Genomic DNA, 18,706 nt, shown 5'->3' with positions numbered 1-18,706 from the left:
TTTCTTGAATTCTTCCGGAAGCAGCATACCTAAGTCCAGAGCTTCTGATAAATTGATAATACTTTGTTAACATACATCATTTAAGGTTTAGTGTGTTACCTCAGAGACAACTGTGTTAAGTGCTAATACGAAGAGGTGGCAATCAAGCCAGATGTCAGAACTACAAGAATGCATGCTACAAAGAGGTGTCATTATGAAAGACAAGAGTATTTAAAATGCCCCTGAAATGGACACAAATGTTGGGAGTTCATGGTATTAAAGCAGAATATATTGCTGGCCAGGGAGGAAGAACATGAATTAATAAAGCATGTGATTCCAGCAAGAAAAGGCTAAGGTAATTGAGACTAACCAATTACAGCCTAAATTTGCACTACATCTAAATTGCAGAATCTCTTATCTGGACAGGTAAGACTGATCTTACCTTTCTAAAAGTGAATCCTGCTATGCCCTGTTCTTTTAGGAGGGAAAGGTCTGCATTGTGGACCAAATTACAAGCCTGGTAAAGATGACCAGCTTAGCATTACTTGCTGCTTTTTTTTTCTGTATCTGAACTTTAGAAGAAAGCATTTCAACCACAGAAATGTCATTATTTTCATCAGAAATCCTGTCTTCTGGTTTTTCAAGTGAGGACAAAACTGTTGAACAAAGTTATTTGTGCCATTGAAATTCAGAGCAGTTTTGTGTGCTTTTTGCAGAAAACTGAATACAACCCAAAAAAGCATGTTGGTTTGTGGTTTCTTCAGATGTAAACGCATACAAGCATTCATTTACTACACAGTTGAGATGACCACTGTCTCAGATCACTTCATTGCTGGATTAAGCCATGATTTACTCTGAGAGAATATGAGGAAAACTGTCACTGTTCCCATCTGGCAACTGCCTGAGCGTGTCTGCCGGCCACGGTCAACTGCAAAGCACAACTGATTAACTTTGGCCATTATCTAGGAGCATACGTGGGCCCTTGGCAGCAGAAACCTGCCTGGCTCGGAGCATCGCAGCACATCCCAGAGCCAGTCCCGCGTCCTCCTTGAACGTCTTCCTTGAACTTTAACCTTCAGCGTCACCCAAGCATCCTGCTGGGCCACCCTGAGGTGCTCCTCTGGTGGGTCTCCCAACAGTGTTTCAAGTCTGTTAATTAAAACTGTGGAAGAGGTGTCCATCCGTCATACTTGGCCGGGAACTCAGCAGCCAACCGTTTCTCCAGACGTGGTTCCTAGAGTAATGTGTAGCTTTAGAATAACATTTCCCCGAGTTTTGCCGCTCCCACTGGAAGCCTCTCCTCCAGGCCTGGCGGACAGTGGATGCCTCTCACCTCAGACAGTGGGAGCCTGTCACCTCACCAAGGATCTAGCCGTGTAAAACACCCTTTGTCTCACCTAAGCTCCGTGCCCTTTGCTGTGCAGACCCCCGGACGCTACTGGGCGGCGGAATGGGCCCAGAAAGCCCCCGAAAGAGGCGGGCGGCGGGGCCGGGCCGGGCCCGCATCCCCTCAGCCGAGGCGCTGGCGGTGAGGAGATGGCCGCCTGCCTCGCGGCGCTGGCGCATGCGCAGAGCCCCGCCCCCTCCATCCGGGTCACCGCCCCCCGCCCCCCCCCGCGGCTCCCTGAGGCGATGCGGAGCCGAGGGGGCGCGCACGCAGGCGCGTCCTCGCCGGTTCCTTCCCGCAGCTGCTCGCTCCGCACGGTGACCCGGCGGGGAGTGCGCGCTCCCGCTGCCGCCCCTGGCGCGGCTCCCCTTCGCTGCCGCGGGGATCCCCGCCGAGGAAGACGGTGAGCGCCCCCGTTCCCCTCCCTCCCCCTCCCCGCCGCCAGCCAGCTGTTGCTCCCCGTCCCCTCAGCCGTCCCTGAGGTGAGGCGGCGCGGCCCCTCACTGCCGAGCAGCGCCCGCCGCCTGCCGGGCGGGTGGCTGAGGGGCGGTGAGGCCTGGCCGAGCCCGCCCGTCCCGCCCGAGCGGCCGCGAAGTTTTCTCCTTTACCAGTTGCTCCTGAGGGCGGATATAGGTTTGGGGTTGTTGGTCCCCACCTCCACCCTCGTGTTTATCACGCGGGGTATTAACCCTGAACTTGGGTGTTAACCCCAGCCCGTTAACTTGCCTTGGGTAGACCAGTCCTCTGCGGGTTTGCAGCGTTGAGCCTGAGTTTCTAAACTCCACCGAGCGGATTTGACTTTCTGTGGAAATTGCCCTGCCGTTTGCAGCCCGTGTGTGCCCGGGAAGCGCTCCGGAGCGGTGGGATGCGGCGGGGCGAGGAGCTGCTGGTGTGGCAGCAGTGCCTGAGCGGCTCCGGGCCGTGTGGGGGTCGGACCCCCCCGGTGCGGTGGGTACCCGTGGTCTGGTGCACGGCTGAAGCCTTGGGTGACCGGAGCCGGGTGCCCTCGGTGGCAGAAGCTAGGTGGTTGAAGCTGGGTGCCCTCAGTGGCCGAAGCCGGGCGGCCAAAGCTGGGTGCCCTCAGTGGCCGAAGCCGGGCGGCCAAAGCTGGGTGCCCTCAGTGGCCAAAACCGGGTGCCAGAAGCCGGATGCCCACAGTGCCAGAAGCCGGGTAGCCGAAGCTGGGTGACCTTAGTGGCCGAAGCCGGGTGGCCAAGGCCGTGTGCCCTCGGTGGCAGAAGCCAGGCACCCTCGGTGGCAGAAGCCGGGTGGCCAAAGCTGGGTGCCAGAAGCTGGGTGGCCTATGGCAGGTGCCCTCAGTAGCAGAAGCTGGGTGGCCAAAGCCGTGCGCCCTTGGTGGCAGAAGCTGGGTGGCCAAAGTCAGGTGCCCTCAGTGGCAGAAACTGTGTTCCCACAGCTTTCCTAAATTTCTGAAGGTCTTAAGCTTTATACACAGCTGAAGAGTTTGCTTTTGAGTGTTTGCTTTTAAGTGTTTCGGAGGTACCTGTCAGCTGGCATTCAAATGACAAGGAGGTATTAATTCTTAGGAGAACAAAGGAGTTAGTAAAAGGTCTTATCCAAGAGGCTTTAGTTCTTGAGATCCTTTTAGTCCTACTGCATTAGGCCATTTAATCTAAAATCTAAGAAGGAGTGAGTGATCAAATAGTTTGCTAAGAAGTATTGTCAGTTGTCTACATGATGAATTTTGAATTGTTTATTGCTGTTAATACTGCTGTAAGAATTAGCTGGTTGTAATAAGCGGCTAACATTTGTGTATTTCCATTCATACCAGACTATCTTATAAACAGGTACTTCTCACCTTTTGGAAGAGGCAAGTGAAGTAATTCCCTTTTTGCATAAGGGAGACTAAGGCAGAACCATTTGGCCGTGGCACTGATAATTGCAACGGTGTACCTGTCAAGCTCGGAGTGCTTGATGCTTTCTAATAAATAATAATACCCCCCCCCCCCCAATAAAATAGTTCAACATAATCTGTTAAAATATCACTTCTCACAGTACTGTTTCTAACAGTACCTCTTAATTAACATTCATACATCAGTCTTACCTGTCTCACCCTTATTTCAGGGGACCCATTGGATATTTTTGCATCGCTCAGTAACCTGGTGTTTTGATACTGATTTGGGTGAAGTGGGAGGAAAAAACAAGTAATCTGTTAAAAAAAATAGAATTACCCATGTAGGTTTATGATTAAGAATGCATCACAGTTCAAATTTTTTAAATTTTTTAAACCCCAAACATAATTGAAGTAGCTTCTATAGTTCAGTGCTCTCCACAGAAGCTTTTCAGGTTTTGTTTTTATACTAGCAATAAATACCAGACTATAAATTACACAGAACTGATGATCTTGTTGCTGAAATGTTTCCTTAACTTTGACTAAGATTGTTTCTATTAAATTGCTTTCCCTGCAGACTGTTTGCAGGAATTCAAGGGAGTAACTGCATTGTCTTCTGCAGCTTAATAGCATACAAGTTCCTACTCTCGCTCTCTAAAGCAACACGATTTCTGGTAATTCAATTTTTGTTATTAGTTGAGAAAAGAACATTATCTCCTTCATGGTAATGGGGAGGTTTAAACTGCCCAGCTCTCCAGGATCATTTACACGCATCATTTGAGACCCACTGCCTTTTTACAGAGCAGAAAATATCTTCCAGTAAAATGTTTTTTTGATGAATTTAAATGTTACAAAATGATGAATTCATATATAACCAAACTTGAAGCCAGTGAGGCTGTTTGCTGTGTGCTGAGCTAGTATACAGTGTGCCTAGACAGGTTTGTGTGGTTTTTCCATTGGGATCCTTAAACTTCTTTACAAACATGAAGAGCATCCCTTCTGTGCAGCAATGCATGCCTATGCAGAATTCAGTAATGTTTCATAATACCACAAATTGCGGTTAAGCAAAAAGCTCTATTTTCTTCATATCGAGGATATTTACACACTAAAAGATCCACAGGGAAGATCTTTTGTGGTCAACAGAAAACAGACCTACAGTGCAGGATCACCAGAGCTGTCAGCTCTGTTTCTGAGCAGTTGTGCCTTGGTAGTTTTTTTAAAATCTGTGTGTATTTTGAAGGTGGGAATACACAGTTAGACAATGATAGTTCTTGACCGCCTGTTTCACATGGACTGGATGAAATTAATTTGACACAGAAGACTAAAGATACAGGGGCTGCAAGTTTTAATTTCTGTAATGTTAAGATGCTAACTAGAAAATTTCAGTTATGTCTGACCAGTTCGTGCATGGTGAAAATCATAGTGACCTTGCAGCCATTGCTTTATCTCCGTCTAATTCATAGGTTACTTGAATTGTTTAATGTTCTATAAATTAAATTGTGAAAGAAGCTACATCTTGGAGCTTTTTGGTTGGCTTTTTCCTTTCTTTTTTCTTCCCATCCTCTTGTACAGTGTGTGTGAAATTCTGTGATAATCTGAGCTCTGGCATTTGAACACACTTCAGTTGCTTGTTATTGTTTCCTTTCCAATTCCTAAGTTGATTTGAGAAGAACCTTTTCTTAATAGTATTGTTGACCTAGCTATCGTTCTTCCCTTTTACTGCTTTTGTATGTTATCACCTTTTAATTTACAAAATTGCCCTGTTCTGTTAAACTAAACAGGCATGGAAATAACATGGATGTCTTTTTTTTTTTTTTTCTTCTTTTTTTTTTTTTTTCCAAAATACAAAATAACAGATTTAGAACCTTCTCAAGCTGGAACTTGGAATTTAATTTTAATTCTTGGAATTACTTTAAGCAAATTTGGCAAAAGAAGGAAAAACTAGGATTTTTTTTTTTTTATCCCCCCCCATGCATTCTTGATATCTTTTAAGTTGGTGTTCTGGAAAGTAGTTGGATTGCTCTTTTTAACAGTATCAGCTTTATTATATTTTTAAGCAGATATTTGCATGCCTATCTTATTGGTGTGTAAAAGATAGTTTCTATTCAAGGAGCCCATACAAAGTCACATTGTATAGAATATTACCCAGGAATAGTGTCCAGGCATCTTATTTGTGTAAACCCCCAGATCTGCCTTCTTTTTGTCGAGTTTTTTGCTCATTTTTTCCCGAAGTCCTGTTCCTCTGTGCTAACATACCAAACGGAGGAACATCTCTGTGGTCACTGCAGTGTTTGGTGTTGGTAATCTGCAGATTGCAGTTCTTTAAATGACATAACAGATGATAACAACTTCAGAGGTGAGTAGATTCAGTTGATATTCTGTGGATTATATTCTCTCTCATTTTAATTGTGATGTCTGATTCCCCAGTACTAACAGAATTAAGAGAGGAGTACTACCGCAGGCACAATGTAAGTCACAGTAACAGTGCACTGTTTTTGATGCTTTTCCTTTCTTCTTGATGCTTTTGTCTCCCTCCCGTCTGCTGCTTTGACTTCATTTTGTCATGTATGAGGTTCAAACAGTCTGAACTTTTTAAGGCTCTGCATAGTGTGGCCAATTTGACCAAATTTTCTGTCAATCTGGATGTTACCTTACTTCCCATCTTACTGTTAAGTCTTACCCACCATTAATTTAAGTATTTGAATTTACATGCCAGCATTTCCAAACTCCTTTTTCTGTGCTAGTTTTGTTTGCCTTGTTTGCCAGTCTCCTCATTCTTTGATTTGTTGGAAAACCAGGGGTTTGGAGTGGTCATGTGGGTTAGGTGTTTCTTACTGTGACCCATACTACTCTCTGATGGGGATGCTTGGGGGGGTAGGACCAAACCCACGATAAGGCTAGTGTGTTGCTCTCAGTTCTCTTGGCTTGATCGGAGGCGTCTGTGTCTTGTTGCATGTTGGATTGGTTACCCCAGAACTCTCTTGGAGTCTGTGCTGCCAAGCCAGATGGTGGCTTTTGTTTTTACTGTGTTGGCGTGTTTTTGTTTCCTTTTCTCTTTCCTTTTTGCATGAATTAGCAAGCACAAAAAATTAAGTTTCTACTAGCTATATAATTTTTTTTTTGCATTTACATCCCTCTTTCTGTGATTGCTGAGGAACATTTCCTGTGAAAATTTTGAAACTTGGTGTACTGGGAGAATTTAGCCAGGTTTATGCTTAACTTTGTGATAGTTTGACTAGAGTTATGGCAGTGAGCTGGTGCAGTTGTGTGTGTGTGTGCGCACATTGCCTCAGACAGCTTTTATGTGTCCACACTGAGGTGACATCGATTTAAATAATTTAATTTAGCATCACATCTTGCGTGTGTCTCTAAGCAGTTTGTAAATACTCAAAATAGGAACTAGAGCTTTTTTTCTCATTTTCACAGGCTATTTCTCCTTAAGTACAAAGTGTTGAGAGTGTTTGACTGCTGTTAATTAGAAAACTTGTCTTAAACCTTTTCCCATGAGTGAGCGTGGACTTATTATGCATTTTTTAATGCATTTTAAAATTTATATTAGTTTCAGTTATTGGGATTTCTCAGTGACTGCTTCAAAAGAATCAGCTAGTTAAGCAAATATTCAAATGAGATCATTGCCAATGAAACAATATCTTTACTTACCTTTTTTTTTTTTTTAGTGTTAAGTCACAAATTAACACCTTTTCCAAATCTAGGTATAGTAGTTAACATGTTTTCAGTCATTTACATTAGAATATACAGTACTGTGTTAACCTTTTTGTGACTTCTGCAGTGACTGGTGGCAAAAGGTACACTCCATTATAATCTTTTTTTATTGTGTAAAAACTAGATTGCCTAAAGTATTTTATTTAGTCTCTTGATTGTTTGCATTTCTTTTTTTCTTCCTTGATATGTTTACTCAAGGCTATAGATACTCTCCTACCTATGGGGAAGGCATTCTCCAGTGCTTAGGAGAAGAGAATCTCCTTACATTAGGGGATCTTGTTCCTTTATCTGCCACTGGCTTGGAGAGGCTCTGGACAGATGATTTCAGCTTGCTGTATACATGTATTCTCATTGATGAAATAAAGATACTTTTTCAAATATCAGAAGACTGCTCTGATTACTTGGGAAGTGCTTTTAAGTTATTAAATAAGAGGCTGCTATTAGCTGAAAAGTATGTCATGGAGAAAAGCTTCTAGAACAATGCTGTAGTTCTTATGTCAGAGTAGAGGGAGGAGAAATGCTATTTACTTGACTGAGTGACTTTATCTTCCTTTTTCTAGTTTGAACAGCAGGCTCTGTATCCCACTTGCAGAAACAGGTTACAGCGCTCTGTTTTGTGGATGAGAGAACAAGTTTCATGTTGATTTCTGTTCCTTTATGTAAAAAGAATATTTGCCTTAAAGAACAGTTAAAGCAAGAACACGTGTTGTCTTCACAGTCTGTTCTGGTTTTGTTTTCTGGGATGGCAGACCCCTGTTAGAAGCTGGAACGTAACGAAGAGTTCCTTTGGGTGAACGATGCTCAGAGATACTATGAAGTCCTGGAGCGACAGCCAGTCGGACCTCTACAGCAGCGATCAAGAAGAGGAAGAACAGATGATTTTTGGAGAAAATGAAGATGATTTGGAAGAGATGATGGATTTAAGTGACTTGCCTACCTCACTCTTTGCTTGCAGTGTTCATGAAGCTGTGTTTGAGGTACAGGAAGAAAAGGTAAGGTAGAGAGAGGCATATTTGGAGTATAGTATTGTAAGTATAGATCGTTATTGAACTTATTTAATCTAGATTTTCAGTATATTACTGCATATTATAATTGGGAGGGGGGAAAAACCAACCCAGCCTATTTACCTGGTAAGCTCGGATCAGAATGTGTACAGTTACCAAAGGACAGATAATACTACACTTTTCTGGCATTTGAAATTGTTAATAGACACACAGTGCTTCTCCCATTAAACACTCCCCTGATTTTATTTTTTTTCCTCTTTATCTAAGGGCAGATTTAAATAAACATGTAGATTTGCCTTCAGATCTTATTTCAAGGCAAGGATTCTTTTAAAAGAGCCTTACAAATTTGCAGGATGTGTGTTCTCACTGGAACACTTTGAAAGTGGCTTGTAAAGACCTTATAATAAAATGAATCTTCTCTGGCTTGCTAACATCGGTATTCAGTCAAATCTGTACTTCTTTGCTTCCAAGAGCAGCATGAATAATTATGTACACTACATGAGTTAGGGAAAATAGGAGGGGCTGAGATGAAAGCTTTGGTCTGCAGCTTTTTCAGTTTCAGTTTACGAAGCCTATGTTTTTGTTGAAAAGTGTTTAAACATCAGAGGGATAGGTGTGGTGTCAGGTAGGAAATGCTGCTCTGTGCCTCAGAGTTGCTAAATTGTGTACTGAAATATAGGTCAATATTGCAAATATTTACTGTGAGCTGAATTCCTAAGCCAGTGCCCCTGACAAATTGATATTGTATATTCAAAATAAAAGGAACAGTCGTTGCTTGAGAACGTGCACATGGTGTCACGTAAACAGTTCGTAAAGCAGCTTACACATCTTTTGCAGGAGGAGGAGGAGGATATTACATAGTGAGAGCTGTTGTTCTTACAGTTTGTTATAATTGTATTCCTGTCAGTATGAAAGACAGATGCCAGAAAAGGCTATTGAGTCTTTAGTGGCTTATTTTCAGGTGCAATGCTTTATTTTTTCTTTCCTGTTTTGTATAGAGAGGATGAAATACAGTTCACTAGCCATTACTTATATGCCTGTGTTAAATTCTTCCCTTCAAAGAGCATGAGTTGTTGCTAGCCTGTGTACATCAGTAAAGAGTTAATTTCTAGCCTTGTATAATAACGCTGTTTTTACTGGAAAAAAACAGAACAGGGAGTGGGTAAGAGTATGTAAATCATTTGTCATCTAATTTTAAAAAATGCAAGATGACATCTTGCTTTCTGTATAAATTTTTAACTCGCTGATGACTAATCTAAATTGTTACTATTTGTACAAGATCAGTTTCTAGTTCAAAAAACTTCAAAAGTGGACAGCACTCCATTTGTTTCGGTGGTTACAGCCCTTGGAAGAAGGTAGTAAAGCATCAGTCAATCAATGGAGCATTAAATAATACACTGGACTTATGCTACAGAAACAGCAGTGCCCCGTCGTTCACTGTGTGCCTGGTATAGAAAGTCTGCATTTGAAATGTTGCCTTGCTAAACTGGTTTGCACATTATCTACCTGTGATTTTTGTCATTTTAATGCACTTTTGCTTTTTTACATGAAAGTATTCCTACAGTATGCTCATGCCTATGAGGTATATCAAGTGAGATGTGCTAGCTTTTTCTTTAATGATACTGGGATACCATCAATTGCCATGTTAAACCACTTGTAAATGTAACTACAAATGTAAAATATTTCATTTCAAATACAGTTCGTAAAGCGTACTGATTGTACTGTCAGTAAGCTCACCTAAGCTGATTGTTACAGCCAAGACATTAGTTTAGAATAAGTCAGAATTATACGTTGTATCTGCAAATTGCATGCTTACTATTCAGGCTTCTTCCTATCGCTTAGAAGAATAGAGGTGCTTTGATATATTCCATTTTTACCTGTTTTATGAAATGCAGCTTAAGTCAGCCCCTGGACACACATTTTAGTGGCTTGATGTACTTCTGGCTACATCTTCTTTTAAAGGCTGAATGCACAGCAAACAGTTCATGAAACGAATGGAAATTGTGCTGCCTGTGCACAAACAGAAAGTGATTTGAAAACTTCTGGTGGTTTTGGGGTTTTGGTTTTTTTTTGGGGGGGGGGTGTCAGTGTTTGGTTCTGGAATTTTTTTCGGTCGCACATAATGGTTTTGCTACCCAACGTTCATTTAGTTCATTTGGTAATGCTAGCAAAGCTAGCAGCACTTAGGTTTTGATAGTCTGCTTCTACCTTCCTCTTCGCTGATTTTGTAGTAGTCACAACTGTAAAAAATAATTGCCTAGTTCTGTATGTAGGCACAAATATTCTATGCTTTGCTTTTCCATTTGTGAGACTTCACATGAATGAGTGATGATTAATATTCTGGTGAGGAGAAAAGGCAAAAAAGACACTATTGATTTGAAATCTATATATTTAATTCTTAGGAAGCATTTTGCTCACGTTCTATTTCTGCCTTCATCCTTTGATCTATTTTTTTACATTCTCTAGCTATATTTCTGGGTTTACTGCTGATTTGTTAAAGCGTTGCTTTAACAGTTCATGTTTGATTGACTGTCAAGTTGTTGAATCCAATTCAGTTTCCACTTTCGTTTAAGTGTTGTAGGTTAAATACACGGCACGTTTACAAGAAAAACTGTTAAGATGTCTAACTCAGCATACATCTCTCAGTAATTCTTTTACATGGCATCTAAAAGTGTTTTTTTTTCAAGTTCACTTCAATCTGCAAAATAGATAAATTCAGATAAAGTACATATTATTTCTTGCTTAGATACCTTTTTGAGGGTAATGTTATGATTGGAACACTGTCTTCATAATTTTCAATTGCAGTGTTGATCCACTAGATTGCAGTTTTGTACAATTTGTCAAGTGCAAAATTTGGCCAGTGTGCAGAAGGAACAGGTTTTCTGATTTAATAAAGAACTTGAATGTTGTACAGATTGGAGAGAATTGCACAAGAAAAATAATATCTTAGTGAAGACTAACATGGGCATCATCCAGAAAACTTTTTCAGCGCTATTTAAAATGACAGCCCCTCATCCTGTATTATTTTTACAGGGAAGAAGGCATCACCAGGATTTTTGTAGAGAGATCAGTGTCTATTGGAATCAAGCAAATTAACTGTTGTCATTGGGAAGCGCTCTTAATGCAAAAGTATTCATTTTCTGCTTATTTTCATATGTAGACTTCTTAGAATAACTGAGTATTATCAGAACATGGTAAATAAAATTGAAAAGGGGTTGCTTGCGTACTTTTTATCTGTTGCTTTTAATCTGACTTTTTACAGTGAATGAAAATTTATACTAGGAGATTTCCTAGTGTATTCATGCTAGGTAAAAAAGGAATACCTGCAAATTAGATCTCTTAAATTTTAGATTAGATAAACTAAACTGATTTGCATAGTATTTTTGGAGATCCTTGGTGAAAGTCAGGTTGTAAGTACGTTTTCTTGACATCTGCACTTAGGAGTAGGTGTCACTAGGTGGCAGTTTGCGTATTAAGAGTTTTATAGGTTTGTTCATGTTAGTGCGCTCTTTGAATTCAGATTTAAATAGTGAGACAAAGCAGTGCTACACTGAATGCGGGTTTGTAAGTCGGGGTAACTGAGGGAAGGATGGAATGTGCAGGCTTAGGCGTTAAGGATATTAATGGGATTTGGGAGAGGAAGGTGAAAGGAAAATGTGTTTTCATTAAGTGAAAATGTTCGTTTTGTGGTTGGAGAATCTTTGTGTTTCCTCTCTAGGAAAGATTTGAAGCACTTTTCACTGTCTACGACAATCGAGTTACATTCCAGTTGTTTAAAAGCTTTAGAAGAGTAAGGATAAACTTCAGCAACCCAGAGGCAGCAGCGAGAGCACGGATAGAACTGCATGAAACGGACTTCAATGGAAAAAAGCTGAAGCTGTACTTTGCACAGGTATTATGGAACAGTAAGATGCCCTACATGTGTCCCTGTTTCTTTATTCTATGTTTGCCCATGAGTTTCATTTGTGATAAATATTTGAAGTTACCTTCAACTCATTCTTCTACACTGAGATGTATTACTGTCAGTCATTGACAACTTCATTTTTTAGGGAAGAGTTTTGCTTTTCAGCATGAGCTTACCAAGTTGTAATTGCTGTGGAACAGTCACTGTGTAGTGACACAAACCAAATGTGCTGAAAGAAAGAAAGTGGGTCAAAAGATCTCATTACAGTAGGTGCTTTACAGGCATATTCTTGTTGGATTAGCAGCTTGCACATGTCGTATACAACTACGTTGTCAATACTTGCATAGGCCAGTTTCTTCACTGCAGGATCTCTCTGCGGTGTCATACCAAGAGAACCGGCAAAAGCTGTACTATTATTTTTAAAGCTAGGTGGAATTAAGCATTGCTAATACAGAGAATGGGCGTACATTATTGGGGAAGCAGACTAAATAAAAAGAGCATATTTGTCATCTTATACTGTATCTCTTGGCTTTTGTCGTCAGGTACAGGTATCCAGTGAAATAGGTGACAAGTCCTACCTCCTTCCTCCACAACCTGTTAAACAGTTCCTGATATCACCACCGGCATCTCCCCCGGTTGGATGGAAACAGAGTGAAGATGCAACTCCCCTGATAAACTATGACTTGCTTTGTGCTGTCTCCAAGTTGGGACCAGGTAGGAATATTTACCTGCTTTTGTTGCATAACTTACCCATGATAGCTATTTTTGAAGTTATCTACTTTCTTTCTGTGAGAAGATGTGTCTCTCTTACATGATGTTTCTTACTTGAATAAAATGATCCATCACTTTTTTTTTACTTAACTTGTTAATTGACTGAAAGTATAGCACAGAACTGGATTTTGTGGTAGTAGCTCTATCACATCCATTTATCAAATTTTGTCATAGTCTCGGTATTAATTAACAAACCGGAAGAGGAATGACAAGTTCAGTCTCTTGCAGATGGACAGCTGCAGTTATTAAGGATGCTAATATGTACTTTTTGCATTTAATCATCAGACTTCTTTATGAGCCTTCCTAGGAAACGTGCTGTTTGCTTTCTGTGAAAAGCAGGGAACCTGGAGGCTTAATCTTTTCAAATGCTTTTGTAGCTTTTAATTTACAAATGTCATATAAATGTACAGCACAAAGGACATCACTTAAAAATTTTTATGCTGCTTGTTTCCTGATGTCTTCAGTGTTTCATGATAGTTCTTTATATCCCTCCTTCCCTTCCTTTAAATACCAGTTAAAAGATTGATTGTAGTCACAGTACAGTGTAACAGATACAGGGGCTATTTTAAAGCATTTAACAGTTCTGGTAAAGTGTGGGGGATGAGCAAATTAAAGATGAGATGAGAATAAATGAATATTTGGTTGTGTTACTGCAGGTGTTAAGGAGTTTTTGAGATAAAGTGGCTTAATGCTTTTCCTTGGGGATATACTTGGCATAATTTTTGTTTGCTGCTCTTCAGGGGAAAAGTATGAGCTTCATGCAGGAACAGAATCGACTCCTAGCGTAGTAGTCCATGTCTGTGAAAGTGAGACAGAAGAGGAAGATGAAATAAAAAATCCCAAACAGAAGATCATGCAGACAAGGCGTCCAGAACCACCTGCAACAATACTGATTGAATCTAAAGCATTTGATTGTACACTGGAGGTAGGGAGTACTATGCACTGTTAAATTGTGTGACGCTCAAGATAGTATCAAAAAGCAGATACTTAATGGGTACATGTGTTGATGTCTGTACTGCTGCTATATGTTATGTATAGCGACAACAGGTTTTACTTGTAGTTGTCTCTCATGTTCAAGAGTTTGGATGCCAATGCTCTGGAAAGCACTTTAATTTTAGGGACTAGTCCCCCGAGTGTAGCAAATCCACCTGACTTGAAATAGTGAAAAATAGGAAGTCTGGTTGTGTGTTAATTTCTTGTTAACATGTTGCTCTTTTCTTTATATTGTGTAGTGTGATGTACCAAGTGCTGAATTAATGTCTTACTGTCACGATTGGATTCAAGAAGGTTCATTGTATAGCAGTTAAAAGCTGACCTGTACTGGTACGACAGCTTCCAGTTAACATAGTGTTAAATGCAAGTGAAATGTGATCTTTTATGCTAAGATTCCTTCCCAGCTAGTAATCTTCGGAGGTGAAGGTTAATCTTTGCTTTCCTCAGAAATGCCAAGGATGTGTTTTTAATTTGACATGAGGCACAAATGCACGTATGGAGCTAAATTCAGGTAGCTTTGCTAACTACACAGAGAGGAATACAGGAGGAAGAACCACAGACCGCTAAGAAGAGAGACTCAGAGTCTGTCGCCAGCATTACTGCTGCTGTCTGTGGTGATACACTGGTAGGTACAACCATTTGCACTGACACCTAATCAGGAGTGAATTACAATATGTAGAGTGAAATATGGATTCAGCTATTGAATGTGTTGTTTGTGATCCTCTCTGAAAATATGGTAAAGTTTGTTCCTCTACAATCCCAGAGATGGCCTACATTTATAAATAAATTCAGTGACTGTTATGTTATGACTAAGTTATGTTAGGAGATAAAACATATAGGGTTAATTTTTAACTTGTGCTCCTAAACTTCTCCAGTCTGTTTCCTGGGTTTTTTTAAGGCAATCAGTTGCCTGGCTTAGCCAGTTTTTATGCAGTTTCAGCCCTTGTTTGCTCTTTCTCATGAAGACTTTTTCTGTGTGGCCTCCTGTCTGTCTAATAGAGCATCTGCTACTTTTGAGACCAGGATGCATCTTTTAAAATATAGATCTTTAATTTTGTGATCTTGTGTTAAGAGTTTTTAGTAGGAGGAAAATATGCCTCTGTATGCCACGTGCTCCTATGCTTTTATGATATTTTATAACCAATCTTTTTTAGTCTAGACAGATTCTTCTTTTTTCTATTTGAAAGAATAAAATTATTTGTGAATGCACCAGGCTGCTGATGTTCATATATATAAATCATTCAGAAATTGGCCTTTTTCAAATTCATTTTAATGTGTTTCAGTTCTACATGATGTGCTTATTGAATTTTCAAAAGTGTTTTCACTTGATTGACAGCAGAGAGAAAAAGCGATGGTCATGAATTTGCATGGACATGGTAGTTTTCAACTTCATATTGTGCCAGCTCGTGATCCTTTCCTGCCACCAGCTTCAAGATGCAAAATGGGATCCTGCAGGCAGGTCCTTGTTCCAGAGGCAGGAATAGTATATATTGAAAAGGTAGGAAAATGGGGTTTGTTCATCGTTCCTCCACAGGTGTGATATTTATGTATCTCTTCAGGTATTCAAATCACTCAAAGTCCGCTGTTCTATGTTACTGAAAAAAAGAAGAAACAAAACCCTTGTGTTGTCCATCAGGCTTGTGTATTTTTAAAATTCCAGAAGTCCATTTTGGATTTTCTGTGGTGTTTATATTTTGTTAATTATTTAATTTCTACCCCACTGTAGAAGTTGCTGTAAGTAGGAATAAGTGGAAAACCTTCAGAAACAGTTTTATAGGGCAAATCAAGCAAGCAATGTTGTCAATGTATCTTGTGTAAAATGTATAACAACTTGCATTCCAACATCTTTCATTGTGTAAAGACACTTAAAATAAAAACAATGCAGTGCCATTCACGTGCTTTTTAAACTGTATTCTGTAGTGGCCCAAGTTTAATATATAAGATTTCTAATGGTGTTGTGTGATTGTGCAATTGAGTGAACAATTGAGTGAATTGAGGTAGCTTATGGTTTTCCACAAGCAAATTATTGGAAAAGTAATGCTGAAGATCTTGGGGATTTCAATAGAAAAATCTTGGCTGGGCTGAAGGAGGGGCTGAGAGGGCTTTCATGGTGGGTTTGGGTGCCTGTTGCAGCAGGGTTCTGCTTGGATTTTCACCTCACAGGAATTTTGCATGGGGGTTTGACACCTGCTTAGGCTGTTGTGGGGGAGAATGTCTCATTTGGGTTGCAGTACTGAGCTCTGTAAAGTTTTTGTTGTAATAAATAACATTTTCAAAAAAATCTCTGAAGACCTATTTGCACAGGAAAGGAAACGGTCAGACTTTATATTAAATGCACATGCATTGATCAACACAATTGTAAAACATCAGCTTGTTGCACTGTATGTGCCTGTGCCACCCGGTACGCTTCCCTTTCGCAGATAAGGCAAATTTCCACGGGTTTTTTTGTTAGCCAGTAGAGGGAAGCTGTCTGCCCTTCTCCCAATGCACATTGGCACAATATAATTGAATGATATTTAAAAATGCTACAAAATCACATTCCTTGACTGCGTGTGAAGCCGTGCCTTGTTTCTGTGACAGTGCCTAGGGGCCCTGTTGTGCAGCTGCTGCGGGAGGCTGTGCCTGGCTCCTCGCAGGTGGGTGACGTGGGTGGGCAAGGAGGAGGTGAAGCAGAGGCTTTACAGAAAGGAAACTTTAATTCGGCCATCGGTCAATATCTGAAGTGATTCTACTCCACTTTCACTCAGTCCATAACCTCCGGGGTGACAGAGCCTTCCTTGCCCATGCAAACTTGAATTTCATTCATTTTACTTGATTTATTCCACATGATCATTCAGTAATGACCGTCAGAACCGGTTTCTGTTAATCACTGACCTGCTGTTAACTGGAGTGCTATTTCTAGAAGTAGGCTTGCACAGAGACACCAGCTTAGCCCTTTCTGTGCTTGCACTTTGTATAAATAAACATCCCAGATGCCTTTAAAGCATTCTTCTAGAGAAGCAGCTGAAAAATTGTATGGGTTTTGGGCAGTCTGCCTGTGTATTCTGGAGAAAAAGGTGCTGGGGTACTTTACTTTGGTTTTATTTTGTAATAGCTAAGAATGGGGCCTGTTTTTGCAATCCTGTGATCACTGCTGCTCATTCTCTCTCTACCTTGTTGCTGAGCTGCTTCCCCCCAGAAAGACCTCATGCATAAAATGGCTCTTGCTTAATTTATTCCCTGAAAGGTTATATTTCCATTTTTGTCTGGCTTTGGATTACTGATGTTTTTTAGCCCAGAACAGAAGATCATCTTATGAATCTTAGGCTTACCAGGTTTTGTTTACTTGCTCCACTGAATGTGTAAAACTTGCAAGGAGGGGTTCATGGTCCAGTGTGCACTTAATGTGGAAAGAGACCGCAGCCAGGCCTCATTCCCTTGGAGAAAAATGCAGAAGTATTTCCTTTACCAAACTGAGCAGGAGGTGCACACCTGGCTGGATCTGGGAGTCTTTGTTCCCGTGTGAGCTTACGTGGCACCTGCAGGATGTTCCTCTGGGAATTGTCCGTTCTGCATGCGCTAAGGTCAGCCCGACGTGCTGAGAGCCACCGGCGGAGCTGGATGGTGAGGCTGAAGTCGGTGAGAGGGAATTGTGATCCTCGACACCTTGGAGGAACGTGTACTTAAGCAGCTGTTTACCTTTGTTCTGAGCAAGATAAAATAACTTTTTCTCCGTAGCTATTGACCAAGCTGAAATCTGGGTGAGACTACAGGGTTGTCTCCCAACATCAGCTGCATAGCTTGAGGAAGGCTTGTGCAGTGCCTGAGTGTCTCTGTACCCTTCACCTACAGACGGGGGCTAGAGATGTGTTGGTATCACTGTACCCACCTTAACGGAACGATAGGTGGTATCTTGTGCTTGGATTATTTACACGTTTTATCTTGAAGCTCTATTTGTGCTAAGTCACACTAGAAAACATGCCATATTTTAAATGTTAAGTAATGTCTTACAATCCTCTTCTGAACAAGGTCTCTTGCGTTTTAACATGTCGACAGGTTAAGGCTTGCAGAAAGGAATGTTTGATTTGCTTGGTGAAGCAAGCGTATTCCAACTATAGTATCAGCGGAAACCCAGATGTCAGCAGTACTAGGGTGAGGCAGAGAGAAAGCTACTTACAGCAACCTGTTGTTTTGCTGTGTTACACAAAATATAAATAACAAATTCTCTATCCTTTCTGACTCTATAGCCAGCGACCGTGTTCCTGTTTGAATAACATGGCATTGCAAGCAGGGATTAGGGAGGGCAGCTAGGCTTGGATGTTCTCTTCTGCTGGGGCAGGTCGCTTCGTCTCTGCAGTTCAGTTCCATCCCCTGCAGGTACGGGTTGTAAGGGTGTTTTGAGACTGTGGATACATGTACAGCACTGAGGTCCTGATTTCATAATTCAATTCTAGACTCAATAATAATGAATTTCTAAGTGGTCATGGTATCTGTTGTAATATGTCTGTCCTCTCTTCTTTTTTCTTACTAAGACAGCTGCAGTATATTCACTCCCCTCTCTACCCTTCTAATTGCAGGCAAACCGCAAATTTAATCAGTGGTGCTGTGAACTGACCTTGTGATCCGGGAGGAGTACAAAACCTAATTTGAAGCGTAAGCTGGATGTATAAATTCAGTGAGACTTAACACATTATTAGGTTATGTCACTTCCTTATGTTTTTTTGCAAGGCTGCAAAGTGGGCCTGTAGCTTGTAGTTGAGAGTTACGTATGTCCTCCAGCATTCATTGACTTCATTCAGATTGTTCTAGAGCATCGCAGTATCTCCTTTGGTCCTCCACTAACGCTGCCAACGTAGTAAGGTCAGGATTGGTGGCTGATAAACTGTGAGCTGAATAACCGATGTTGAAAGCAGACCTTTATGCATAATAATGTATACACCTAGTATATGACTATAGCCAATAGTATAATGGCTATAATGGCTATAAATTTAGGACCTGGTGAGGGACTTCTTCCCAAGCAAGCACTTGGGGAAAGACATACCCTCCCTTTCTTTTGCCACATAGGCTTTTAGAAAATACATTTGCTTTTATTTGGCTTCGTTGTAGATGTTCAC

General features: G+C 41.0%; 1 protein-coding gene across 3 annotated transcripts; it reads left to right on the top strand.

Moving 5' to 3' along the window:
• Positions 1-1,598: 1,598 nt before the first annotated feature.
• Positions 1,599-15,507, top strand: RCAN3 (RCAN family member 3). 3 transcript variants are annotated; one of them, XM_037380503.1, is made up of 6 exons: positions 1,599-1,769; positions 5,646-5,686; positions 7,691-7,933; positions 11,664-11,837; positions 12,392-12,563; positions 13,361-15,507. In XM_037380503.1, the coding sequence occupies exons 3-6, from the start codon at positions 7,739-7,741 to the stop codon at positions 13,567-13,569; spliced, it is 750 nt and encodes a 249-aa protein (XP_037236400.1). In that variant the 5' UTR covers positions 1,599-1,769; positions 5,646-5,686; positions 7,691-7,738; the 3' UTR covers positions 13,570-15,507. The 3 variants fall into 3 exon arrangements, with proteins under 3 accessions (XP_037236400.1, XP_037236399.1, XP_037236401.1); XM_037380502.1 differs by lacking the exon at positions 5,646-5,686; XM_037380504.1 differs by lacking the exon at positions 5,646-5,686 and having other exon boundaries at positions 7,660-7,933.
• The last annotated feature ends 3,199 nt before the right edge of the window (positions 15,508-18,706 follow it).

The sequence above is a fragment of the Falco rusticolus genome, chromosome 3 (assembly GCF_015220075.1).
Source record: "Falco rusticolus isolate bFalRus1 chromosome 3, bFalRus1.pri, whole genome shotgun sequence".
Classification (NCBI taxonomy): domain Eukaryota; kingdom Metazoa; phylum Chordata; class Aves; order Falconiformes; family Falconidae; genus Falco; species Falco rusticolus.
The sequence above is the reverse complement of the archived record's forward strand: the minus strand, read 5'-3'. Positions and strand labels throughout refer to the sequence as shown.